This window comes from Oryza sativa, chromosome 2, assembly GCF_034140825.1.
Source record: "Oryza sativa Japonica Group chromosome 2, ASM3414082v1".
Taxonomy (NCBI): Eukaryota; Viridiplantae; Streptophyta; class Magnoliopsida; order Poales; family Poaceae; genus Oryza; species Oryza sativa.
The window spans coordinates 1,610,316-1,638,249 of NC_089036.1; the positions used below are offsets into that span (position 1 = coordinate 1,610,316).

The 27,934-nt window shown below is 40.2% G+C and overlaps 3 protein-coding genes and 2 long non-coding RNA genes across 5 annotated transcripts; 3 read left to right on the forward strand and 2 right to left on the reverse strand.

The window, feature by feature from the left end:
* The first annotated feature begins 116 nt into the window (after nt 1-116).
* LOC4328192 (uncharacterized) lies at nt 117-3,990 on the forward strand. The gene is made up of 5 exons (XM_015771896.3): nt 117-569; nt 831-909; nt 1,770-2,639; nt 2,796-3,053; nt 3,452-3,990. The coding sequence occupies exons 1-5, from the start codon at nt 158-160 to the stop codon at nt 3,609-3,611; spliced, it is 1,779 nt and encodes a 592-aa protein (XP_015627382.1). The 5' UTR covers nt 117-157; the 3' UTR covers nt 3,612-3,990.
* A 3,616-nt stretch (nt 3,991-7,606) lies between these two features.
* On the reverse strand, nt 7,607-8,552 carry LOC4328193 (cyclin-dependent protein kinase inhibitor SMR6). The gene has a single exon (XM_015771897.3). The coding sequence runs from the start codon at nt 8,332-8,334 to the stop codon at nt 7,912-7,914; it is 423 nt and encodes a 140-aa protein (XP_015627383.1). The 5' UTR covers nt 8,335-8,552; the 3' UTR covers nt 7,607-7,911.
* Nucleotides 8,553-9,470: 918 nt separating this feature from the next.
* On the forward strand, nt 9,471-10,683 carry LOC136355138 (uncharacterized). Its single transcript, XR_010739271.1, has 4 exons — nt 9,471-9,604; nt 9,829-9,934; nt 10,025-10,097; nt 10,201-10,683. It is a non-coding gene; the product is annotated as an uncharacterized lncRNA (long non-coding RNA).
* A 1,689-nt stretch (nt 10,684-12,372) lies between these two features.
* On the reverse strand, nt 12,373-27,730 carry LOC107280121 (uncharacterized). The gene is made up of 6 exons (XR_001543185.3): nt 27,255-27,730; nt 15,769-21,024; nt 14,345-14,545; nt 13,419-13,504; nt 13,248-13,356; nt 12,373-13,141 (listed from the first exon to the last, which is right to left on the reverse strand). It is a non-coding gene; the product is annotated as an uncharacterized lncRNA (long non-coding RNA).
* LOC4328194 (uncharacterized) lies at nt 13,994-26,934 on the forward strand. The gene is made up of 8 exons (XM_015769626.3): nt 13,994-14,144; nt 15,680-21,196; nt 21,853-22,275; nt 22,380-22,664; nt 23,116-23,196; nt 23,686-24,099; nt 24,200-24,496; nt 24,578-26,934. The coding sequence occupies exons 1-8, from the start codon at nt 14,103-14,105 to the stop codon at nt 26,639-26,641; spliced, it is 9,123 nt and encodes a 3,040-aa protein (XP_015625112.1). The 5' UTR covers nt 13,994-14,102; the 3' UTR covers nt 26,642-26,934.
* Nucleotides 27,731-27,934: the final 204 nt, after the last annotated feature.

The following is a 27,934-nucleotide window of genomic DNA, read 5'->3' on the forward strand; positions in this document are numbered from 1 at the left end:
GTCCTGGGCTTCTTTTATTATGTGGATTGGGCTTCTTTTGTTTTATGGGCTGGACTTGTTTCATCTTGTGGTATGGGCTTCTTTTATTATGTGGGCTGGGCTTCTTTTGTTAAAGCGCGGCCTTCGCGACAAACGGGGGAATCGCCTCGCGACCGAAATGGCCGCCACCGCCGCCGCCGCCGCCGGAGTTGCCGTTGCCGGCGACCGCGCGCGCCGGCGGCAGTGGAGGTACACGTGGGAGAGCCTAGCGCACCTCCCGCTCCTACGCCTCTACCTCTTCCGCCCGGAGCTCTCCGCCGCCGCGGCCGCCGACCACCTCCGCGCCGACCTCCGCCTCGACGACTCGCTCCTCCTCCTCTCCTTCTCGCTCGCCGGGGAACCAGTCGCCCTCAGGGTCCCCGTCCCGAGGGTGCTCGTCGACCCCTCCGCCCCTCCCGAGTGCCGCGACGCGGGGGACCATGTCGAGGTCCGCCTCGCGCTCGTCCTCCCCGTCGACCACCCCGTCGTCGCCGCCGCCTTCCTACCGCCCCCCGGCGAGGAGCCGCCCGCGCCTCTCTCCCTCCGCGATGGTGAGCTACTCGTGTGTTTTACTGTCCTGTGAAGTTATTAGGTAGTAGGGTTTATGAGCTTTCTCGTTGATTCCTGGCCAATAATTCGATCCCCGCTAGTCACTCCAAATCGTCGTATGCCTCTGGGATTTTAGTACTAATGAAAACCTAAGTCGATTTGCAATTTAAAATGCTAGTAAAATGTTACTGTATTATCTTAATGTAATCTCCCCTGTTTATATTATAATTATGAATTTGTGATTCATTTTCTTGGATGAACAGATATAAAGAATCTGTCTTCTGGAGATGTTCACTTGTACTGCAAAGCATGCTCAGCAAGATTGACAAAACAGCCACTAAGGTAGAGCATAACAGACTTTGAGTTGTGACTTATAGTTGTTTTGCACTTTACCATGTCTAATGGTCTGTTTATGCACCGCGCATATATTTCTTTACCAATGAAAAGATACATGCAAATTTCAACTTGCTTACTTCTTAAATCATATGTTTGATGCTCTGGGGTTCACATTTAGTAGCAATGAAACCACCGCATGACATCTTCTTTATCAAGTTAAACAATTTGTCATTGTTCATGTCCTCCTATGCAACCTATTCTGTTCACATGTTTTGTGCAAATAACTTCAAACATGTCTTGGACTTTCATATCATCGCCCTTGGTTTTAAGTTGGGGGAATCTTCCTTGGGGGGATGGCCTGTCTGCTTGATCATAGAGGTTTACGAAAGTATGATAAAATGTTCTGACCTCTACAGAAGCAGTAATTTTAGGGTATTCAACTTGTGTCCTGACTGAGGGATAGTATTGAAAAGTGGGAATAGGAAAGAATTTGTCCCTTGGTTGTTTATTGGTTCTCTTCTGGTTCTCAGTTCGAAGAGATATAATTCAGTCGTTAGATGCTGGTTTTCTGAATTCCTATAGTGGCATTTATTCTATAATCAGTTTGCTGTTATCTGATTATCTCCAAGAAACCCACTAAAGCAGTATGTCCCTCAGTGGTATGGAATTCTTATTGCAAGCAAGCATGTTATGCTAAGGTTTTGGTCACTTGCAAGCTAGAGTTTAAGCTTTTGATCGTGTTTCGCAATTAGATCATAGACTATACTTAAAGAACTAGGGAAAACCTATGTGCCAAAGTTCATATGGTGGAGTTCTTTTTTTATATTATCTTTGGTGATTAGTAAAATATACATGCATATGTTCAGGAACATCGAGGAAATGCCATCGTTAAACTGGGAAGATGTGGCTGACAATTGGTTTGGTGGATGTTGCACCTCATTTGGAGGTGCAAGCGAAAAGCTAGTATCACAGTATATCAATGCATATGGGCGTCTAGAGGGAACAAGTCTACTAAATGCTACCTCCATTAGCATAGAAAAGGATTATCTTGAGAAGGATTTAGCATCTGGGTTAGTTAGTTCAGTGCCCAGTAACGATTGTGATGCTCTGCAGGAAGATATATGTGATGTTCACATAGGAGAAGATCATACCACGGGGAACATGGAATTTAATAGTTCAGAAGAGAAAGCATATCATGAAAAGCAGATTGGTTGTAATCATGTGCAATGTTCTGTTGTTCCTGAAGAGGGTCCTTGTGTCAGTAATAGTGAAAAAGATGGAGACACTCTTTGGACTGATCAATCTGGCATCATTAAAGTGAACCCCGAGGAGTCTAAAAATGACTCTTGTGTTGATGACATAGAGAAACCTACCAAAGAGACCGATTTGTTGTCTGTAGATCCATGCAATTGCTGTTGTGACGGTGGAAACAGCAGAAAATCTGAAGACAATCCTTCGAACGTGCCCTCTGGGAACCTGGAAATGCAGGCTAAATTGGACACCCAAAGAGATTACAAATTAACAAAAAGTATATCTCTTGGTTGTAGCTTCATTGTGAAAGCATCTAACCTTGTAAATGATGTTGAATGGCTTGAACTTCTATGTGCTCATTGCTCATCACCTATTGGGTCATACCCTTCACAACATTCACATGCTCCAGCAGATGGCCGTGTACGACTATTTAAATGCTATGCATCGTCAGACCTTCATGTTGGGGGACCTCATGATGTGTTCAGGTCAGTATCTTCACTTCTCATTGAATATTTTGTACGCCTCTCAAAGGTAAAAAGGGAAGGGAAACCAGTTCAGTATAGCTAGGCAGCTAAAGTCTATGGTCCTTGCTAGTAAACTGATTTCATCACTGATCATAAACATCCATTATCTTTATGCAGGGGGCATACATTAGAAAGACTTTTTGTTAATTTGTTGCTTGAAGTTGCAGAAGATGAAATATCTTTTCGTACATTAGTCAGAGATCTGAAAACCAAAAGGCCCATCCTTCAAATAGTCCTCCTTAGTTCAAAAGCGTGGCTGTTTTCTGGCTACTGCTATGAAAATGATATGGATGGTTCACATGGGGCAGCACATCTGCAGCCCTCTGTTAAGATCTTGTATTCTAATTGCAGTAATGCTTTGGAAGAAGACTTAAGGTACGTGATCTGCTTACACAGCTAATCTAGACTTGTTATGCTTTTCTTCTGCCTTTTATCCATATTAAAAGTGTTTTGGGTGTTTGTCTTTCTTGTGCTAAATTTGTAAAGATATATTGAAGTTTGCATTCTTACATACAAAGTGGAACAAAAAAAACTCTGAAAAATAATTGAAGGGATACACAACCCCTGGCCATATTTTCTGAGGTAATGCTTTTGTTGATGGGAACTATGCTGATGGCACACTGTCATACTTTGTCTAAAACAAATTTCAATATCAATTTTAGTCAGCTTCATTGGCAACTTGTACTTGGGTAAGTCTGTCTGATGTGTGCAAAAGAGTATGCATTGTTTATTTGCTGCCACCATTTTGATTTTCTGCGTTTTCCATTATGCAGGACAGTAGAGGAGTGGTCATCCAAATATAGGGCTGAAGAGTTGTACATGATGAGGCGTCAAATAGATGAGCTTATTCTAAGCCTCAACTCAGCTAGGGATAATTTTCCACTTTCTTGCTCTTCCCTCCAGGGAATGTACCTCTCATCCCTAGAGCGTTGACTTGAAAATGAGATAAGCTCGGATCATGTCCTCATGCCCTAATACCTGTGCATACACAGTTTTAATATTCTTTCAGTGAACTCATTGACCATCTCATAAGTAAACTGCAATACATTGGGCTTGTCTTTTGCCGTCAAAAGACAGAGTGGCATCGAAATGGAGTAATGGAACAGAGCAATGGTGGATCCAGCTACCAGTGAATTCTGGCTCATTATGCTTTCGGTAGTAGGTTGTTTTATTCAACCATCTGGTTATCTACTTCATACAGTATTTGACATCTCGCTGTATCTCTGAAGAATTAGGTGATCCTGCTTGCAGTCTGTATCCTGGTATACGTTTAGATTTTCTCCCTTAATGGAGCTAATTTTGATTCTTCCAATTGCATTTATGGAGTGATCTCTAAATGGTGCATTATATTTGTTCAGCTCTGATAGTCTGGTGGGAACAAAGCATTCTGATAGTCGTTCTCCTTATATTAACTTATGGACAATACTGCAATAGTGGTAGAGCCTGAACACATTCATCTGATAATACTGGACCAACTAATTGGCACACACTATGAATAGCTTGGACTATATACTCCAATAATATAGCTACAGGAAATAGTTGTTGAATCTTTCATTGGTACTCCCTCTGTCCCAAAAAAACCTAACCTAGGACTTAGATGGGACATAATCTAATACAACGAATCTGGACAAGCTAGTACAACGAATCTGGACAGACAGCTTGTCCAGATCCGTTGTACTAGATTATGTCCCATCTAAGTCCTAGGTTGGGTTCTTTTGGGACGGAGGGAGTACAAGTGTACAACCCATGGTTCCCTATGAACTTCGGTAGGAGTACTAATGTACTATCCTAGCCTGCTGTAGCACACCAAACATCAACAGCCTTAGATTCATTTACCCATGATGATCCACGTAATACATGTCAGGTTCTTTAGTTGAAAGAACCATTCCTTAGTCTACATTTGGCTCTAAGATCCACATAAAAACAATACTTTCGTTTAATTATACTTACCAACTATTCTGCACAAATAGTGCAGCTTTTGTTATCATACATCAATCAGATATCTTTCTGTAATTCTGCTACACTTCAAACACCTTTTCTTGATGCATTTCATCATAGTATTCATCAATGAGGTGACTGTGCGTGTGAACCTGCATTTTTGTACCACATGTGTTCTGCAATTCACTCTCATGGATCTGAACATGTGTACTAGAGATACGGCCATGTTGTGTCCACGTCACTGTGCACATGTTTACATAGTAGACCTCTTTCCAAAACCATGAAAGTGCCATGGAAAAGGCTCATGATTTTATCAAGTGTTGTTACACAAATGGTGAAGCACAACAGCCAACAGGGCCATGCATGGAATGGTGAACATTGGCCCTAGTCTACTGGTTGAAAGACTTGTCATGTTCTCACTCTTGCATTACATAGCTTTGAATTGCTTTGTTGATGAAGCATGTCCTCTAAACAATGTAGGATGCAAAGGTATATGACTACCCATCAGCACATGGACTTAATAGTCTTAATTAGACCTGATAGGTGCATGCCAAATTATTACATGGAATGCAGTGATCAAAGTTAGCTTGTGCATAAATGCAAAAGGAAGAGACAACAACTTGTAGTACTATCTGGTGATAGAGCAAAGCTATACATATTAATGGGGATTGAGCCTGATATGATTTTTCTAATGCCCATCAAAACTGTCCAGGTCATGCATATATTTCAACAAAGATTTTTCTTCCTTCCATATGCACTTGTCTTTTTCATTCATCATCTTATGGCTAAGTTGCAATGATCGAGATAAAATGCATTTTAATTTGGTCCTCTAGGAAATCAAGCACAACACTCACCTCTCCCTGTCTCTCTCATTTATCCCATATCCAATCCAATAATTGAATCACCATTTTATTAGATCAATCAGGACAAACATTGGAGTCTTGTTACATCAATTAATTTACATATACACTAACAGTAACTCTTCTTGTTTGTCTAGCTGAAGACTTCAAGGGAAGACACCATGGGCCAATAGATTAAATACATCTATGCCTATAATGGCAGACATAATAAAGTGGAGCTAGTCTCTCTAATCATCTCCAGTACTCTTAACTGGAGCTTTCATCATGTGGACACATACCCAACCCCAGGGCTATAATTCAGATGGATCAACCAATGCAAGCCTTATCTTTCTCTGGCAAAGAGGATCTGTACCTGAGATCCTAGCATTAAAACCCACAGTTTGTTTTTACCTTAAAAAGCTGTTTGAGTACTACTTTCCTTAGGACTTTATTCGGCCTTTTACTCTTTTCTATGTGCATTACAATTCTTGGAAATAAAACAAAACCTCTTGAATCTTGATCCTATAAGACAGTAACAGTTCAACAATAATTGACAGCAGCAATTAGTGATCATGCTTGTAGATGATTTCCACAAGATGAATCAATTTCTTTATCCATCATCACACATCTTAAACTGATTAAGAATCATATGAAACAAAAGGGCACATCTAGTCTAGTAATGTATCTTTAGTAAAAAGACATAGTTAACAGCAGTGATGTATATTTTTTTTACTTTCTTTTTAGGGTTGTAATAACAAACACCTTTTCACTGTGCAGGGTCAAACCAGTAGAAGCGGGAAGACAGACATTGCAAGGCCGGTGCCTTTGAGCAATGTAGGGGCCCATGCATAGAGGGATCCAAGGGAGAAAAGGTATAGTAGATAGCACTGAGGCCTAGTGGGAGCCGTTACACTAGTATCCAAATGTTTATACAGTAATAGTATATTGCCAAGTTAACAGTTCAGTCCAGTCCAACTGGGTTGGATGATCATATATACTACATACTGTGTGTGTGCCTCCTGCATCCATCTAGCAGCAGTTGTATCTGAATTTTTAATGTTTAAAGGATTAGAACATTCCATGGAACATTGGGATACCTACACTGACCAGAAGCTACTAGCACTTCAAAGGTAGTAGTAGTTGTAAAAAAAAGAAAAATCAGTGAGAAGTTGATAGTGTGCATGCATGTATTGTTAACCACTGCACTTTGACTCTTTTTTCTTTCAGTGTTTTGGAGTGTCTGATTTGTGTTTGCATGTAGGATTTGATTTATACAACTTGGATGGATTAATCCTGTAATATGATGGACTTACAAATTTTGTTTGAGATAGCCAACACTAAGCATTATTGTCCTCTAAAAAAAGCACTACTGTCCTCTTTTATTAGGTTTTTCAAGTACAAGAATTGGATGACATTTTTGTGTATCATGTACGGGAATTGGCAACTTTGCTAAAGTTCTTGTGTAAAATATAAATAGTACCTCCAATTGGGATCATACTTAGTATATTTTTCTTCTCGAAGCTCGAGAAAGTAAATCACTTTAGGAACAACCGATTATATCAAATGTACAAGTGACTTGCATGTTTTCGGGGATTTAATTAATTAGATTTGTGCTAAGAAGTCAGATTTTCAAATTTTGGCGGGTTAGAGCTTTGCTATATTGAATCATGGGCTGTCCTGAGTACATATGTTAGCATTTTGCAGCAATTTTATTTATTTAAAACACAACAAGATATGTGAATCCCCCCATGATTTCCATTGAGAATTGCTACATAATCAAATAATCCCGAAAACATTTTGCGAAGTTTTGTTTATTTAGATCCCAGGTTGAGGGTTAGCGTGTGTGTTTAAGACATCTTCATCGTCACCAGCAATAGTTAAAAAAAGCATGAAGGAAATCTGATGCCAATACTCTGGAATCTCATCAATACTTATGGCTTAATTACACATTGTAGTTGGAAAAATATCTTGTGTAAATATTGAAAAAGAAATCTACAAAATCCAAAAATTAAAAAATGATTGGTGGATGATGTATGCATGGCCATGCAAACATTCACAATCACCAAGCTCAAGTGCACTTGAAAATTTTGCCATTTGCTAAAGAACTTGGAAATATCCAAACTCTATCCAAATGCCATACAGAAAGAGAGATGAAAGAAAAAAAAACGCGGGAAATCACTGAGCACACACAATTTAAGAGATCGAGAGAGCAAATTACAAATGCCTCTTGATTAATTCTTGAAGAAATGATCAATCAAAAGGGATGGAATCATATGGAAATCACTCACACTATCATGTGCTACAAAGAGAAACTTTTTTTTACAGCTGCACTGATCTCTCACTCACTCACCCATGCATGCACACACCATTAATTGCACTGATCTTCAGAGCTAGACTTGGATCAAATTACACTTAAAATTCAAGACGAATTTATCTCTCTATGAAATTAATTACTACTAATTTGCCTTTGCAACTCGGTTGGCAAAGACGGCCTCCAAATCCGCCGGCACGCGGAAGAACTCCAGCGAGTCGCCGCCGTCGTCGTCGCAGCAGTTGCACCGCCGGCCGCCGCCGGCGACGATCGCCACCGCCGCCGTCCTCGGCTTCTTGGGCGCCGGCGGGCACGTCGCCGCCTCCGCCGGTAATCTGCACTCCTCCCCTCTCGGCGTCGTCACCTCCTCCTCCTCCTCCTCCTCGTCGCCGAGCTGTGGCCGGCTGACCTTGACCGGCTTCAGCGACACCGTGATCTCGCCGCCGCCGCCGCCGCCGCCGCCGCCGCCGGCGAGCACCCACACGGCGGCCTGCTCCTTCTTCTTGCAGCTCTCCGGTTGGGCTTCGACATGGAGATGCAGCCTCTTCTTCACTTCTTGGATCCCCATGGATGCGATGAATTACAGCAGCTAAGCTGCTACTTCTTCTGCTGCTTAATTAACAGCAGCTAGTGTAGCTGATGAATTACTGAATTAAGCTTTGGTGTTAAGCAAAGCAGGTGAAGAAACTGGCAATGGAGGCTTTCAGTCAGGTGAGAGATGAACAGCTAAGCTAGGAAGTGCAGTGAGAGTGACAGTGTAGAGAGCAACAGAAGAAAGGGAGCTAATTAAATAGGTGAGCCTTTACAACTTTTTTTTTTGAGTTGTCCTCTTTTGTCAAAGGCAAGGGGTGGCTAACTGTGCAGTACTGGGTTTGAGATGGAAAGCTGGTAGTATTAAGATAGGCTTTGTACTTGTGTATTAGGCTCCTAATTATTGAAGCTGCATGCATACTGATACTTGTCAGAGATTTCAGTAGTTGTTGAGGCCCATGTCTTCATGGGCTTCAAGGCCCAGTAGCAAATAAGCTTGTAGTAGTTATTGGTGATATATATCACTAATTGCACTTTGGGCAGGCCCAAAGTAATACATCTCAATTGCTAACTCCACTGTTTTTGGCAATTTGGCAGAAACACTGATACCCTTTTTGAAAAAAAGGATAGGAATTCCTATATGAGTCATTTAGATTGTAGGATTGCTTCAAAGGAAAATCAAAAGATAGGAAAAATTCCTCCCCTTTTTGTAGGTTAAACCTCATTGTTTCAAAAACCTTTGAGATTTCCAAGGCTTCTTCTCTCAAAATTCCTATGGTTTTCCTGTGATATATCCAAACATATGTATTAAATAATTCTTTCTGTTTTCTTTCCTATGGGATTTTACATGTGATGGTATTCAAATCCTACGTTTTTCCTATTCCTATTCTAAAAATCCTAAGTTCCAAAGAGTCCTTGATGTGCAACACTCTGTTTGTGACCATCCTGAAACCGCATGAATTCTGAAGAGCCTGAACCTGCCTTGATGTCTTTCTCCCTAGCCCTAGCCTCTTCTGCAGCTTTCTGTTGTTAACAGACAGGCAATTGCCAACTGCAGAATCTTAATTCTGTCTACTAATTAGCTGCAAAGACAATAGTGCTCATTTGATTTCTTTAGTCCTGAACTCCTGATTCTTTGCTGATGATTCAAGCCAAAGCAAGCCAAACCAAACCATCATGCAAGTGTAGTACTTCTTGTTCTTGCTCCTCTTGTGTTCGATTGGACTAATTGGATGGACACCTTGATGATCCAGCTGCATGAGAGTGAGTGATGACATGGGCTCCCAGCTGGATAGCTGCACATTCTGGTGAGTGTGTCTGTCTGTGTACCTACCGTTTAATTTGGGCTTTTGGCAAATTGGCAAATATAATACAGATAATCCCAGATCATAATCCATCTCTTAATCTAGAACCCCAATGATGATTATTATTTTGCTTAGAAGGGATAGAGAGAGAGAGAAAAAAAATTAGGCACCTAATTGTAGTAGGGGCGGTTGGTGGGGCCCACATGACGTCAGCGCCATATGCGTAGGGACAGCTCAACCACGAGGAGACGATGAGAAGACTGACAGGCAGGCAGACACGACCGCGAGCCTCACTTTCAGAGTTTTCAGAAGTTTCAGAGTTTTCAGTACAAGGTTTGATCGATACTGCCTGCCTGCCTTCCTGCATGCAATGTATGTATGGCTACCAAACTGCTTAGTGCTAATCTTGTCAACTTGAAACAGAATTATGATGAGATTGAAGTCATACAGAGATGATGAGTACTCAACTAATCTTGTCTGTTTATCTGCATATCTGGTGAGAAAAATTCTTTCTTTAGATGTATCTGGTCAGCTATTTGTTGTCTACTGTTACTCTGTTAGTCTGATTGCAAGTGACTAGTGTGGTCTGGAATGGATAGAGGAGTGCAGATACTGGGGGCCCACATGTCAGTGACACAGCACAAGAGTGGGGCCCAGGAAAATGTCCTCACTTCGCTGGATTCACCTGCCTCTTGAAGCAACCTTTCTTCTTTCTTTTGCTCTGTGATCATGGTAAAAAAAAAGAAAAGAAAAAAAAAGAGGGGAAAAAAAGCTGTCTTTGATGTGCCCACATGAGCACTAGCCAGCCTGCAATGCAGAAGCTTTTGCTTCCAAAAAGCCTTCTTTTCTCCCCTTTCTCCATCCTACCTAGATGCCGTGTTTGGTAGCAAGTTCTTCGTAGTAGCTTGTCTGATCTGTAAAATGTAGTAAGCAGCTAATCTTCAGTATCTGTCTGAGATTGGTAGGAGCAGTATATTCAGTTCAGTACACCTGTGTTGCAGGTGAAAGGTCTTGGTTGGTTTGAAGCCAATTTTTTCTCTTTCAATGTTTGGTAGTGCTAAAACATTGGCAAGTATTGATAGTACTAACTTTTGTAGTCTAGAATTTCAACAAGTATGGCTAAAAATTTGTGGCAATCCAAACATTCATTTGAAACATGCAGTGATGATGAAAGCTAAGACAATTCCTTTTTTTAGGGAGGTGTTTGAAACAGATTATTCACGAGATTTGTTACAGTGGATTTGTCTACTTGATTACAACGATAAATTAAATATTTTAAGAAATAAACTCAACAAATACTACCTCCGTTTTTTAATAGATTACACCGTTGACTTTCGGGTACATGTTCGATCATTCGTCTTACTAAAAAAATTATGAAATTATCATTAGTTATGTTAGTTGTTTTATCCTAAAATTATTTTAAGCATGATTTATATTTCATGCATTTGCATAAATAATTTTAATAAGACGAATAGTTAAACATGTGTTTAAAAGTAAACGGTGTCATCTATTAAAAAACGAAACGAAGGGAGTAGTTTACAACAAGTCATCTAAGAAACATAGTAAAACAAACTATTTTAAGAATAACATGTTTTTAAAAGCGTGTAACAAATAATCCACGGCAGAGCATGTTCTATTCTGATTCCTGAGTCAAACAAGGCTGGAAAGCACAACAGTAAGTGGACCTATATTGCAATCCAATCAACCAACCTACCCTACACTCTGAAAGGCCATAGATCCAACTATCCAATCCGGACACATGTTGTGGAATTTTGATCTTTGAATTGCTCACACATACTTGGAAATGCAGAAGTGAAACAAAAGGCACAGTGAGAGTTATACTATATTTAGATAATTCAAGTTTTATTAAAACTCAGTCAATTACACCAAGATAATATAATCGAACTGAACCCGCCCAACCTCTGCACGAGATACACACAACCAACGAGTTATACTACATATATGAACACCAACCTTCTTGACCATATAATCAGTCTCCAATATAACCGTTAATTTTGACTGAAAGAAATATATTTGGAGACCCAATAAAATTATGATATTATGAAAGAAAACCGATAGAGTAACAAAATGCGAGGAAAAATATCTATCATAAGCCAACAAAGCAATAGCTATACGTACGTAGCTGGATCAGTCAGTCTCTAGTGCAAACAAATACGTAGTTGGATGCGTATACGGTACAAACATTTGCGAGCCAAATTGATCTCTCCCTAGCTACGAAACAAAAGCACAGCTCGTACAACTGCAGCTGCCTTAATTGTCGATCTGGCCAAACTAATCATGGCAGAAACAGGTAGAGGCATCAGCTGATCAAACACTGGCCATCCATGGAACAAGATGCTTTCTATCTCCCTCCACATATATATTAGTGCAATTTTAGTGCTAATTATTTGTAAATGCTGCCTTTAGTGTGTATATTTTCCTTGTCTTATGTGTCATTATCAAATATTCCCAGCCAAACTCAAATTGCTCAGCTGATGGATGGATGGATGGATTGAGAAGGAAAAAAGGAAAAACAAAAAATCTTTAGGTGGTTATGATTTTGGCGGCACAACATGACAAGATGGCTTTTGCACGGCCGGTGCCTCCCTAAGTGCTGTTGCATGTTTGTTTCCAATCACAAGGTCAGATATATTCTATACTCTTGTTCCTTTCATCCAATATTTTCCTTTTTTTTTTCTCTCAAGAAAAACACTAGCTCCTTTCTTTCTTTCTGGACCTAACATTTCCTCATTTTTCTTTTCTGTTTTGCATGATCAGAATTTTTGTTTTCACAAATGCAAAAAAGCTTATGGAGATGGTGCTGTGCTAGTTAATTAGCAGCAACACATTGACATGTACATAGACGGTGGGAGTGGGACCACAGGGTGACGGCTATATATATTCCAGGGAGCAAAAGAAAACAGTGCCAGGAAACAAAACATCAACCTCTGAACAATATTTCCAGCCAATGATATGGGCTGCGTACGATGCTGACTCATCTCTGATAGAGGCTGATGATAAGTATTTCCAAGCATCCATGACATCATCTTCGCATGGCTATCTCCATTGATTTCTCTCTTTCGGCGCAGTGATAATGATGGAATAATACATGACATAAACACCACCTGCCTCTGGTTTTCAGAAAATCATCTGGTTTAGTCTCTGAAAGCAGCACTGCAGGTGACGGCCGGTGGATTTCTTAACTTTGACAGGATTAACTTTGGATTGTTTGATCAGTAGCTGGAGTGCTGGATCCAGCATGGCACTTTGGATTTGCCAACTTGGTATTTTCCTTCTCCAAAGTAGTTGATCATGTGGAATTCTTTTGCTGCAGATCACTGTCATCAGCAGCCACTTGACTGATTGAATATTCAGGGGGCATGCACCTCCTTTATCTGTACCTGTGGCTCTGCAGTCTTCAGAAACTAGGCCCTCTATGAGCAATGTCAGCAGGTGTCAAGGCTACCATACTTCTGGATGTTTAAACAGTGAGCTCATGGTGAAGTATATGAGGTTTACAAACTGTTGGTGATCCTATACCTGACAAAAAATCGCAACAGACACTTCAATTTGGCGTTCAGCAGCACAGGTCCAGGAAGAAAAAATGACACCTGAACCAACATATTATATTGTGGTGCTTGTTTACCTGGACTTAACACAAAACCATTATATCAGAGGAGAAGTTACTTTCATCGTGTTGCTCCTTTCACTCGATTAGATTCAGCAAACCTTTTGATGTCCTGAAGAAACATTGACTGCATCCATACTATTATCCACTTGGCATTACAAGTGCATTATGAGGTAAGATGGACAGTACCTTTTGTGACACCTTCCCCATTGTATAGATCGTCGAATGTGCCGGAAGATGCCATGGCAGCCTAACTGGTATGAGATGACCTGCACCTGTAGGGAATATTGAACAATCATGTTATGTTATATGTAAAGCCAAGCAACAAAAGAAAAGGCAGATAATAGTATTTTTACACTGAAAATTAAACTTTTCTTCCGAGCTACACTCAAGGAAAAAAGAATGAAAGATAGGGATCCAAGGATGATACTTGAGAGCAATTATCGATGCAATAATTTCACACAGAAAAGGTTCTGTGGGTCCAGCAATGCAAGAATGCTAGACACACTGGTCCAGCCACCACTACCATGTGCCTCATGTACCAGTTGGCATTTTGGCACCTAATGCTAAGTTTCCATGTTCACTGATCAACCATTTCAGCGATAAATTCTACCACTTAATCTAGATTATGGCTAAGCAAAGCGCTAACCGCCAATCAAGAGCAGTGTCAGTCTGCCATTGCTTTCCTAACCGCTGCTCAGCAATAGAAAATATATCGACAGAAGAAAGGCTGGTATAAAGACCGCCATCTTTTCAAGCACCCACAAGACTTTCTAGGGAAGAAGCCTCTCTTTCTTTCTTTCGTTCTTTCTTTTGTTTTCACTTTCTTTTCTTCTTCCCATCCTGATCTTCTTCCCGTCCTGATCTGGAGCAATGGCGACGGAAGAAGAAGCAAGGGAAGCAACAGATGGCCAGGTAACCAATGGCTTCTCGTAGTCTCTGAGTTTTGTGCAGAACTTGCTTGTTTCTGTTTCCATGCATGCATACTTTCTGCATATGCAAAACTACGTAGAGAGCTCCAGTGTTGCAGAAATCACCTGAATGGTGATGAGCTCTCTATGTATCAGCTAACAGACTTTGGCCAGTTTGCAAGGTAAATCATCAGTGTTTCTTACTTGTTGCTCCATGATCTTCTTGAGCATATATGTATCATGCCCAGTTCGCAAGGAAAATCATCACCGTGACTTCTTGTTCCATGATCTCTTCATGTTAATCTCCTTCATAGTATCTATGGGATGTTCTTTGCTTTTGAAGGGTTCTATGGATGCTCTTCATGTAGTATGCCAGCACTGAGTTCATTTGTGTTCCTAAACAATCTTAAAAAGCAAAGCATGGGCTTAAACGATGCAATAGGTTAGCGCACAGTAATTAGTAATCAAGTTTCGCTTTGGTTTATAGCAAACAGAATTAAGACGCCGATCTTTTCAAACTTAACCATTTCTTGATTTTGTTACATAAAAGTTAGATTCGTTTAAAGGGATCCTATTTTTCAATATGTAGCCTATTGAGCAAGTATAACAATTGTACACTCTTATCCTTTTATTTTCGAAAAAAAAATCACTAGCAGTACTCTTTTACCCAACTTGGTTATTCCTTCATTAATTTCGTGAAGAAAAAAAGAAAACAGTGTCATTCAAAAGTAAACTTCTATAGTTCTACTTTACCTGTATAGAGAAAGCAATACATTAACAGTCAGAAACAGTACAAAATGGTAAAAAAATGTTAATCAGAAATTGGCAGTTACAGTGAGCATGAACAGTCGAGTGTGTCAATGTAAGACAAAGGCATGATGTGAGCAAAGTATACTTGAAGCATGCCTAAGCATATAGTTGCAGAACTAATCAAGTAGTACTTAAATATATGCACTTCACACTCCTGCAATCTTGATTCATTCTAGAATTAATCAAGGCTCCTAAGAGGCTAAGATAGGCACAACGTTTTCCAGTTAGGATGTCCACATTCCAGATTCAGAAGCAAAACTCTTCAATTAGGTGTGCCACCTGGCTTAGCATGTGGCATTGCCATATTATTTAATAAGTCAGACTGTTCTTTGTTGACTAGTTGGTGTACTAGAACCATGAAATAGATACTCTTACTGTCTTGCATGCAGTCTGACTGAACCAGCATGTGCCATCAATGTCATTCATTGGTAAAAACATAGTTGCCATGTGGAAATCCTTTCTGTCATGCTGGACAGTGGACACTTTATATGTAGGGTTTGTAATGCTGTATTATCATTATGTTCTTGGATGTCCCTTTGTACGGATTATAACTGAAACTGAACAATGTTAATAGATAGTTGAATATGTGGATGCACATTTCAGTTTATATGCGGGTAGTCATTATCAATTCCTAACTTGTGAATAAACAATGTACATGTCATAATGACAACCCACTGTCACATGAAGTGTATCAGTTTTATATGTTCGATTAACCTATACATTTCCCAGGAAGTTCAAGTGGAAGCTGCGACTGATTTGCAAGCACAACTTGACAGCAAGCTTTCTTCTATTAAAGAGATCAAGGGCGAGGCACAAACCATGGGTTCAACTGAAGGAATATTGAAGATTCCAGAGGACGAAGTTTTAGTAGAAGCACCCTCTGAAACCAAAATTCCTTCAGAACATAGTTTAAATGGCACGGCGTCTTCTTTGAATGGTCATGTGAATAAAGAAGAGAATATTTCAAATGAGCAGCCCCATGAAATTAATCAGGAAAGTCAAGAGCAGGTAGAAACTTCATCTGATGGAACAAGTACTTACCCGAGCAATAAAAGCAATGAAGAAGAGATGACTGATTCTCTTAGCCATGGAGAGAGTGCATCAGAAGATACCACCATTCTCAAATGTGAGAATGCAGAGGCCAAGGATCATGGCCAACAAGATGTTGAAGGTCATGTAACGAATGACACCATGGTGCAGGAAGAAATTTGTAAAACTGATGATGCTATTGAGCAAACAGTTGATGCTCAAGATCTGGATTCATCAAAAGAAAGCAAGGAAGCACAACCTGCAATCATGACAGATATTCCTGCCGATGAGGTTCTAGCTGAAGCGCCGGCTGGAATCCAGTCTCCTCTGGAGCCTAATGTGGGTGACTCTGACACCGTTCCAGGAAACAAAGAAACAGATGATCCGGCTAAAGAAGATGATACTGCTTATCTTGACCACAAAGAGAGCTTTCCAGAAGATAAAGTTATTGCAGAACATGCAGATGAAGAAGTCAAAGCAGAAGATCAACAGAGTAAGCAAGCCGATGACATGGATGCAGAGGTGTTACAGGAAGAGATACCTGAAAGCAAAGAATCTGATTTGCCTGAAACTGAACAAGCCGAGGAGGCGTCAGTTGATGATCAAGAAGCTCTGAATCAACAACCAGCTTTAGAAACCAATGATAGTTTGTCTGTAAAAGCTGAAGAAACTTGCCATCAGAGCAATGTGGCCACTTGTGGGGAGAAAACTCCAGAAGATGATGCGACTACAAGAGAGCCAACTGTTGATACCAAAGAAGAGCAAAACCAGGGATCAGTAGAAGAAATGAAAGATGCTGAAGCAGTTGATACTGAAGAAACAGTGCAACAAAGCAGTGTTGCTTTTGATGAGGCAATTCAAGATCATGCAGCAACTACAAATCCCAGTTCTGATATACAGAGCATTGAACCAGAAGAAACCAAGGGCCCTAGTGATGTCAAAGCCGAAGAAGTTTCCAGTCAGAGCAATGTGGCTTTTGCTGAAGATGCAGTTCAAGATAAGGTAATACCAAGTGAGCCACCAGAAGATATACGACCAGTGAAGAAGTTGGAACAAGAAGAAACTAAGGAAGCTGATGAAGCTTCCAACGAAACGAACTCTGCTATCTTCAGCGACTTAAATCAAGAAGATAGTATCGTGGCAAGTAAACAACTTGAGACAGAACTAGCAGAAGAGGCTGCTGCCTTTAGTAACTTAGATCAAGAAGGTGGTATAGCAGACAGTGAATCACAAGTGGCAGACCTAGAAGAGGCAAAGGAAATTGAAGCCACTGAAACTGAAGAAATCACCCACCAACCCCCTGCTGCTGTTTCCACAGAACTGCCAAAAGAAGATAATTCAACAAGAAGTGAGCCACATAATGATGATATTCAGCATTCGCTGGAACAAGATTCAATTGAAGTGAAGGATACTGAAGCTGCTGAGATTCAAGAGATCTCCCAAGAAAGAACTATTGCTACTTCTAAGGAGGATGCTGTGGAAGATGATGGTACAGCAGAAGGACCAACCTGTGTTTCTCAAGAAGTACAAGATGTAGAATCAGAAGAAGTCAAGGACACCGAACCTGATAATGTTGTAGAAGCATCCGATGTGGTAACTGTCGATGACGAAGGACAAGAAAACAATGTGCTGACAAGTGAGAATATTGCGGAATTGCAACTGCAGGGTCTTGAATCAGAAGAAATCAAGAGCCCTGAACCTATTGAAACAGAGGCAGGTTTCCATACAAGCCATGCTGCTCCCTCTAATGATCCAGTTGAAGTGAATACAACAGCATGTGAGACACAGGACACGGAGTCAGCAGAAGAAATAAAGGAAACCGAAGGCACTAAAACTGAATCAATTCCCCAGGAAAGCAACATTTCTGTTTCTGAGGAATCTAATCCAGAAGATAGTATAACAGCAAGTGAAACAATTTCCAACACTCAAGAACTAACTATTGCAGGATCAATAGAGGCCAGTGAGGACAACATAGATACAAAAACTGGAGAAATCACTGATCAAAGTAATGAGGTTTTTGCTGGGGAGGCAGCTCAAGGAGATAACATACCTGAAAGTGTGTCAACTGCTGATACACAATCAATGCAGGAGCTGGAATCAGAAGAAATGAAGAAACCTGAACTTGTTGATTTGAGTGGAACATTTCATCAAAAGGATGATGCCATCTCTCAGAAGCAAAACCAAGAAGATAATCCAACCACATGTGAGACGAATGAGATTGGATCAACCGAAGTGAGCAGTGTTGAAGCCTCTGAAGATCAAGCAATTGCCCACCAAAGTAATATTACTCAATGTGAGGAGCAAGCAACAGAAGAAAGTATTACAGAAAGTGAACCACAAATCTTAGAAATTGAATCAGTCCAGGATATGGAAGACACTGAAGCTACTGAACCTGAACTCGTTTCAGAGCAAAACATTGTTTCTACTTCTGAGGAGTCTGTTCCAGAAGAAAATGCTACAACAGAAGAACCTGCTTTTCATGACAGAGAAATACAAAATGATGGAGCAGAATTAACAGAGCAACATGATAGTGTGAAGGCCGAAGAATTACCCAACCAAAGCAGTGGGGCTATTGTTGAGGAGACAGCTCAAGAAGCCGATTTAGTAGCAGGTGAGCCAATCGATGATGTGCAAGAAAAGGATCTTGAACCAGAAGAAATAAGTAACACTGTAGATGGTGAAACAGGAGAAGCTTCCCATCAAACACATGCTGCTGTTGAAGATAATTGGACAGGTGAGGTAGAGAGCAGTGTTGAAGCCTCTGAAGATCAAGCAATTGCCCACCAAAGTAATATTACTCAATGTGAGGAGCAAGCAACAGAGGAAAGTCTAACAGAAAGTGAACCACAAATTTTGGAAATGGAATCAGTCCAGGATATTAAAGACACTGAAGCTACTGAATCTGAAACCATTTTCCAGAAAAACATTGTTCCTACTTCCGAGGAGTCTGTCCCAGAAGAAAATGCTACAGCAAAAGAACCTGCTTTTGATGACAGAGAAATACAAAATGATGGAGCAGAATTAACAAAGGAACATGATGGTGTGAAGGACGAAGAAATACCTGATCAAAGCAGTGGGGCTATTGTTGAGGAGACAGCTCAAGAAGCCAATTTACTAGCAAGTGAGCCAACTGATGATGTGCAAGTAAAGGAGCTTGAACCAGAAGAAATAAGTAACACTGTGGATGGTGAAACAGAAGAAGCTTCCTGTCAAACACACGAGGTAGAGATGACAGAATCATCAGAACAGATGAAGGACACTGAACCTCCTGTACCTGAACCAGAATCATCAGAAGAGATGAGGGACACTGCACCAACTGTACCTGAACCAACACTCCAAGATAGCAGAGTTGCTAGTGTAGAGGAAATAGAAACACACAATAATGCAACAATTGAACAAAATGTTGGTTACCAGCAACTTCAGGAACAAGAATCAGTTGAATTCAAGGAAACTGAAGTTCTTGAACCTCAAGGAGTCATCCCCTCTCATAATGTTTCTAGCTCTGAGGAGTTCAATCCACAAGAGACTGTAACAAAAGAAGAACCAGGTTCTGACACTCAAGCAGAGGAATCACCAGTCGTAATTGAAGATACTGAAGATGTAAATAACAGTGCTGCTCTTTCTGAGAAGATAGCTCCTGAAGAGCATGTACTAGCAACTGAGACAACTGTTGATACACCACCAGTTCAGGAGACAGAACTAGAAGAGAGACAAAATATTGAATCTGTTGAAGCAGAAGATAATATAGCAGCAAGTGGCCTTCCAGGAGAAGAGATAGACACTGAAGCCATAGAGATTGAATCAGTCCCTCATGAGAGCACCACCACAAGCGTAAAGGAACTCAATGAAGATGTGAAAAGCAATGTTGCTCTTGCTGAGGAGGCAGCTTCAGAAGAACATATACTAGAGACTGAAGTAACTGTTGATAAATCATCAGCGCAGGAGCCAGAACTAGAGGAAATCAAGAACACGGAGCCAGCTGAACAAGAACATAATATAACAGAAACTGGCCTGCCAGAAGAAGAGATGAAGGACAATGAAGCCATGGAAACTGAAACAGTCCCTCATGATAGCAATATTGAAAGCATCAAGGAACTCAGAGAAGATGATATCATAACAGCAAGTGCACTGGATGTTTATACTCAACAAATCCCAGAGCAAGAATCAGTTGAAGACATGAAGTGCACTGACACCACAGAACATCCAGGAGAAACCCCAGAAAGCATTGTGTCTACTTCTGACGAGCTTACTAAAACAGGAGAGATCACAACAGTAAAGGAGGCGACTTTTGACACTCAACAAGCGCAGAGTTTCACAGATCAAGAAACCGATCTCAGTAGTTCCTCCAATCCTGAAGAGGCAGTGCAAGAAAGTGACTTAGTCAAAAGTGAGCAGGAAACTGATGTTCAGCAAGAGCAAGAACTGGACTCCACAGAAGAAACCAAAGGCACTGAAGATTACCAGCAAAATGGAGTTTCTACCTGTGAGGAGTCAGTGACTGAGGTTGAGCCAAACGTTGATGATCAGCATGTGCAGGAGAATAAATCAGCGGTAGAAGTAAAAGAAAATGAAGATACAGAAACTGAAGAAATATCCAAGCAAATTAATTTTACCACTTCTGAGAATGGAGCTCAAGAAAGCAGTGAACAAGAAGCCGACCAACCTTTTTATGTCCAACCCGTACAGCAGCTTGAATTAACCACAGATAGCAAGGACAATCAACTCGTAGAGGCAGAAGAAACATCCAGCCAAAGCAACATTGTCACCCCTGAAGATCCAACTGCAGAAGATAGAGTTGCATATGAAATTGACCCATCTGTTGATATTGATCAAGGGCATGAACTAGAATTAGTGGAAGAAGTCAAGGATACTGATGCCATTGAAGCTGAAGAAACCTCCCATGCAGGCCAAGCAGTTTCTTCAGCGGAGAAATTTTCAGAAAGCAATCTATCAGCTGTTGAGTTGACTCATGGTATTCAGCAAGTGCATTACTTGGAGACTATGGAAGAAATGAAGGGCACTGAAGGCACTTGTGATGAAGAAATCTGCTATGAACAGACAGCTACTTCAGAGGATCCATCTCCAACAGATAATGGAAAATCACTACAAGATTATCATGTAGAATCAAATGAAGAAAATTTGGGTAATGGAATCGGCGATGTAATTTCAGTGCATGAAAAGATAGAAGATAATATACATGAGTCAGCAGAACTGAAGGTATGTTCAAATTAAGTATCAACCAATGCTTTTTCTCATCCATCTAAAATGTTTACAATACATAAAATAGTAATGCATATTTTAGGCAGTGCTAACTGCTAAATTTTATAAGGACTGACTTCTGAAGTAAATGATCACTAATGATGGTTTCCATGATTCACTTTAGACATTAAAATGAACAAACTTGGTATATCTAACTTTGCCACAATGCTGTGTATAGTAGTACATTATTGGTTTGTTGGTTGAGTATATTGTCAGACAAGATGTATACCAAACAATACCAAGTTTTAAACTACTGGTTACAAACTGTTTAGTTAAATCAATATGGAAAGTTTGAGAAAACACAGAGGTTGTACATTAGAGTTCAAAAGCTGCAAAATAGACTGCAGGGTGAACAGAGGATGCATAAATATTTCTTGCCACGTTGAGTGAAAATTGCACTATATGATCAAAGTTATGAACTGCAAATTAAATTGTAAAAGAGTGTTATATTTGAGTGCTATAATTGTACAAACCCCAGTAGTCTTTTTCTTTTAACTCGGACTTAAGGGGGCCGCTGCACCCAAGAGAGTTCTATCATTCTGAATTCCGAAATATGCATCTAGTTCTTTGAATTTTAGGACTTGCAGGACAACTCACTAGTGTATTTCATACAGGATGAAACATCTGAATTGGGTGAAAAAACTCAGATCAGTGCGAACAGAATTGAGGAAAATGATGATCACATTTCTACTGAAGATACAGAAGAGACTTCCAACAATACAAATCTAGTCAAAGAAGGGCCAAATGAACATGGTTCAAGCCAGACATCAAATGTTCAAGATAATAAGCAACTTCATGATGTTGGACTTCAAACACAAGTTCGTGAAAGATCAGTGGATATTGGGCAACAAGATGAGGACATGAAGAACGTTAACTTGGATCAACAGCAGAAGGAAGATGAAGAAATTGAGAAGCAGAAGGAAGATGAAGAAATTGAGAAGCAAAAGGAAGAACTCCAGACAGATGAACAGAAACATGATGACAAGAGGGTTGATTTCATCATAGACACACAAGTGGAGTCCATTGATGCATTTCAGGTGAATATCTCTGATACTAACTAATTTCATGTTCTATTTTCATCAAAATCTCTTGTAACCAGAAGCACGGTGAAAGTAAGTTACCATCCAATGAAATTTTGCAGGCTGAACAAACAGATTCCGTGGTTACTGAAATGCTCAATGATGAAGTAACTCAACATGAACCCGAGGATTCCATCCCAAGAACTACAGATGCGATGGTTGAAAACATTACGGAAATAAAAGAAGAGACTGAAGAAGAGAATGGACCAAATAGTGGTGGCACCTTAGAGGTTTCTGCCAAAAACTATAATGAAGATGTGCATGAGAATACAGAAAAGGATGCAGTGGTAGAAAAAACTTCAAGTAGTGAACATGATGAAATAGCTGGTGAAATTAGAAATGAAGAGGTCAGTACAGAATTTCCATTGATGCAATGTGACAAATTTAGACATATTCTAGTTCAACTAACTGAAAATTGTTAATTTTCCAAATTAGAAATGTAAATAAAATGGTAAAAAAGTTTTTCATTATACAGGTAACTTATGTCACTGTGAGTATGATGGGTGAGTAACATTGATTAGCAAGCAACTAAGAATTCTTTTTAGCACTATCATCTCATTCTTTTGATTTCTTTTGGCAATACAAACTTTGAAGCATTACTGATTACTTCTCTTAGCATAGAGGATTGTTATGGACTAACTTTTGAAGTAGAAGTACCTTTAAGAAATATGTAAATACAGAATGACTTATGCTGCGATTAGATTTCATATGACTAAATCTATGCTGAACAACATGGTTTGGTGAAAGTGTTTCATTGCCTATACTGAACAACATTGTTATCTTTTGCTCAACTTGCAGGTTGAACCTTGTTTGGCATCATCTCTGGAGAGAGATCTTCAAGTTGATTCAGACCTTTCAAATGACCAGATGCTAGAGAATGTAAGATTTGTTGTAGTGAATATTACCCAATATACATAATTTCATAAACATTGAAAATAATGTTAGCCACCATTTTTTTTCTTTCGAAGAATGAACGAAAAACAGTGATCTTGAGTGAAAAGAAATGGAAAATGGAAAGGATATAAAGTTATACAAAATAACAAAAAGTGAAGAGAGATGAACTTGAGTTTTGCTACTTTATAATATTATTTCCTTCGCAGTATATGCATGTGCATTTAAGTGGCAGATTTATCTATGAGCTTGGCCATGGACCCTTCTTAGTTCTTAACACAAAAGACCTGCAAGCCTTTTGAGTGCCAGCTCTTCTCTAAGTGAACATTTCCCAGTTTCTATCAACAATTGCATGCCTCTCAAGATTAACTCATTTCTGAATATGGCATCCCAAAAGCATAGTAGCTGTTATCATTCATTTACTTTAATGCTATCACATAATTATCAGAGTAATGAGCTGTCCTATCTGTTGTACAGAATCCTATAGCTGTTCCACAGAATGATGAATACATGTACAGAGCGGAGGAAGGATACACAAACAAAGTCAACGTTGACATGCATGCCATTCAAGAATCAGATAAAGTGATTGAAGATGCAGAAGAAAAACAAGGAATGCAAAATGAAGACAATGTTGTTCACCATGATGAATCTCTGGTCACAACTCAAAAGGAAGAGGCATCCCAAGTGCATACTGATGAACAATACAGTGCAGACACTAAAATGGATGATACCGCAATTTCTTATGCAGAAATGACACATGAAAATACAAGTACAGAGCCCAGAGAAGTTGAAGATACAAAGGAAAAGAAAGGATTCAATGACTTTCCAGAATTTGTTGTAGAAACATCCAAACAGGATGATGTTGACCAAGACTTTAGCATTCATCACCAGGTACCAATACACTTAACAAGTTATACTCATATGCATTCGTGTGATCAAATTTTATTGCAGAATCTTCTTGCAGTAAAACTAACATCTTTCCATCATTCAGGTTGAAGATGAAAAGTCGGCAGAAACAGAGAACAATAGCGCAGAATCTGAAGCTGTGCAACCAAAACTTGATATAACGATTGCTGAGACAAATAATGACAATAATTTGTCTACAATCAATCCCTTGCCTGAGCATGAAACAGAAAATGCCTCAGATATAAATCAAAACAGACAATATCAGGAAGCAACCAATGAAGATGCTATCGACAACATTGAAACTGGTCGTGTCGAGAAAATGGAGACAAGCTATACTGCAACAACTGAAGTGGTCACACTCAATGAAGATATCTGCGATAAGGTCAGAAGTCAAAACTCATTATATATGTTATTTAAGATTAATGTTTAGTCCTTCTAAGCTATTTTTTACTATTCCATTTAGGCTAGTGGAGCTGATGGAGTACCACCTGATGGAAGTCTTAAGACATCTGAGGACAACCTTGATGTTTCATCTGTAGTTACAGAATCAGAGGGAGAAAATATTAACAAGGAGACGGAAGATCACAAGCTTGCTCTTCCTGTGCATCCTACACAGGATGAAAACACAACTGAGCAGGGATTTGGTTTGGAAGATACAGAAAAAGAGTCCATGTCACCAGAGAAGGCACTGCCTGCTGAACCAGAGGAGCAAGAAGAGAATCAAGTAACCAAAGAACAAGATGAAGAAGACAGGCATGATGCAGAACTTGGTGATGCACATGAAGAAGATCACAAAGAAGCTGAACAAGATTATTTGCCTGTCTCTAGTTTCCTGATGAACCTAATATTGGGAAAAGACAATGATGATCCAAAGAAAGATTCAGAAACCGAGGTTGAAAAGGAGCAAGAAGAAACAACGAAGGATGGAAGTTGTTTGATCGCTTCTCAACAAGAAGAAAATTTGGTGGCATTTCCTATAGAAAAATCGGTGGATGAAAAACTCACCTTTGAACAAGAAAAAGAAAAGGTAGAAGGCTCTGAAGAAACAAAAGAACCAGTAAAAGAACAGAGTTATGATGTCGAGATGGACGTCCAAAAATCATTGGAAACTGATGAAGAGCTCAAAAGGAACACTTGTGATTTGGAAGCACCAGTATACCAAGATAATGCCCAGGATGAAATTTCTAGCAAACTGATATCAGCCAAGGCAGCTGATCCGATCAAAAAAATGGAAGCTAGAGACTTTGAATTGGATGAAGAGTCATTTGATACAGTTTGTCAGGAAAACGTGGAAGCAGCAACAGAAATTGAAGACGGAAGCTTGAATAGGGACCAAGATGACATAACAAGCCCAAAGGCTTCACAAGAGGATGCTTTGGAGGAAGTAGGAACAGAACTTCCGCATGAGTCTTTACATGAAAATAGACATGGTGCAAAGGATGAGCAAACACTCTCCTTGATAGAACCCGATACAGGCAACGCTGAAAAATTGCCTAACGAGGCTGACAGTGTTCAAAGCCCTCCTTGCACAGAACAAGAAGAGTCCATTGAATCTTCCTATGTTGAAGTGAGAAGTACTACTGAGGGTCAAGTGGAGAGTGAAGTAATAGAAACGAATGAGGAGGACCAGCATACGACCGCAGGTGGACATACTGAAGAACAGATAGAAAATTTACATGATGATAAGTCGAAAGAAACATGTTCTGAAGAAATATCTGATGAGCAGGCACCTGAAATAACTGAACCAGTTAGCCACACTGATCGAAATTTTGCTTATGAAAAGGAAATTCCTGCAAGTTCGACATGCATGGACAAGAAAGAGAGTATGATCTCAAACAATGAAGTCAGCAACTTTGAAAAAGCCCTTGAGACACACTCAGATAGTCCAAATTTGCATGTTAACCAAGATAAGAAAGATGAAACAGCTGATAACCAAACTGTGGTGGACCATAACACCGTGTTAGACAAGCTTGAAGATTCTAATCGGCAGGAGGAGCAGGAAACTGCTGCACAGAAGTTACCAAAAGAAACTGAAGGAAACCAGGAATTTATGGCAATAACAGAGCCTGTGATCAAAGAAGAGAATGTACATGAAACAGTTGAAGGTAACACTCAAGCAGTGAAGATAAAATCTAATGAAGAGAAAGAACTTTTTGATTCACAGGTTCAGGAACGTGGTCTCAATGTGGTTTCACCCAAAGCAACTTCTGAGGCCGACGAAAAATTTGTGGAGATAACAAAGCCAGAATTCAGCACAGATGAAGAACATAGTCCAAAGGCGGATGAATCAAATAAGCCAGACGAGAATACTTGTGATGAGAAAACAAAGGCTGAAGAGGAAACTAATAATATCACTGATGAAGCAACAGTGAAAATAGAAGAACGAGGAGCAGAACAGAAGGTATCACATAAAAAACATAACATTTTGTCTGGTGTTGGATCAAAGGTGAAGCATCAACTAGCAAAAGTGAAGAAAGCCATCATAGGTAAACCTGGGCACACAAAGTCTGAATCACCAAAATCATAAAATTGATTCACCTTAGAGCATGTAATTCTTGTACAATATGTATTTTTGTAAGGAATTTATGTGAGGTGTAGGATATTGCAATGGGTTTAGTGAACCATCTGTAATTTTGTATGAACGATTCATTCAAAGGTTGTGTTCTTAAGGACGCTTGTAAATATAGGCAGGCAGTGTGTAGTTCAAGTTTCCATAAACTTTGTAATTGTTTCACCAACTTGGTGTGAGGTGAACAACATGTACATGGCATATTGTTTTTGTTACTTCCTCATTGATATGCATGTGTTGTTTTGTGGTAATCATGCAACATATTCTACACTTCTTCATGAAACCATGTGATGTTATGTGGTGTTTTGCTCTGAATCTAGCTAGTGCTAAAACATAGTAGGATGAGGTTTTACATGTGAATGAATACAAAGAAATCACAGTTCAGACTCCTTAGAGAAAGAAGCAACTACTCATGTTGCTGACCTACGCCTTCATTTGGATAAGCAAAATGAATGCTGGACAGACCTTCGCTACAGAAAAAGTACTTGGCCTCTACAGTTAGCATTCTACTACTACGAGTAGTAGAAAAATGCTGAAGAGAGGAAAAAAAGAAGATATTGTAGAACCTAACCTGATGTGAGGCGATAAACCTTAATTTTTCCCATTGCCAGCTCAACATTCCACCCACCCACCATGACAATCCCAAACGCAGGAAGCAACTTTGGATTGGCACTGCATCTGCATTGCATACAGAAAACCCATCCATCGCGGATTCTGCAGGATCCACGGACCACGGTCCTCCACGCACAATGCTCTCCATCCCCGTCGCGGGCGCACACCCAGCGGCATGAAATGTGAGAGCGGGCGGCGGAGAACTATCGTCGAGCAGGTGGCGGGCATGCCGTGGAGGAGACACACGGACCTGCTACCGCAACGGCGCTTTTGGCACGGGGCAGTGCTGGCGGCCGCCCGCCGTCACTCGTTCTTCACCCCGGGGTAGCCCCCGGTTTCACATTGCGCTCGTCCCCTCCTCTCCCGAGCTTGGCGAAGGCGGCGGCGGCGGCGCAGCCATGAGAGCGGGAACAGCCGGGAAGGCGAACCAATCGCAATTTCCCCATTAACCTTGTTCGCCATTTACGGCGACGCGGCGTATGGCCCCGTCACCGTCAGGCGTAGTATGCCGCTACGGACAAGAGTGTTTTGCACATAAATTCAAATTTCGTTTTCATATTATAGGATGCATTTTGATTTGCGGAGTGTTCAAAAATTAGATTTGGTCAATAATTCTTGTACAATTGATATTTAGGCTGC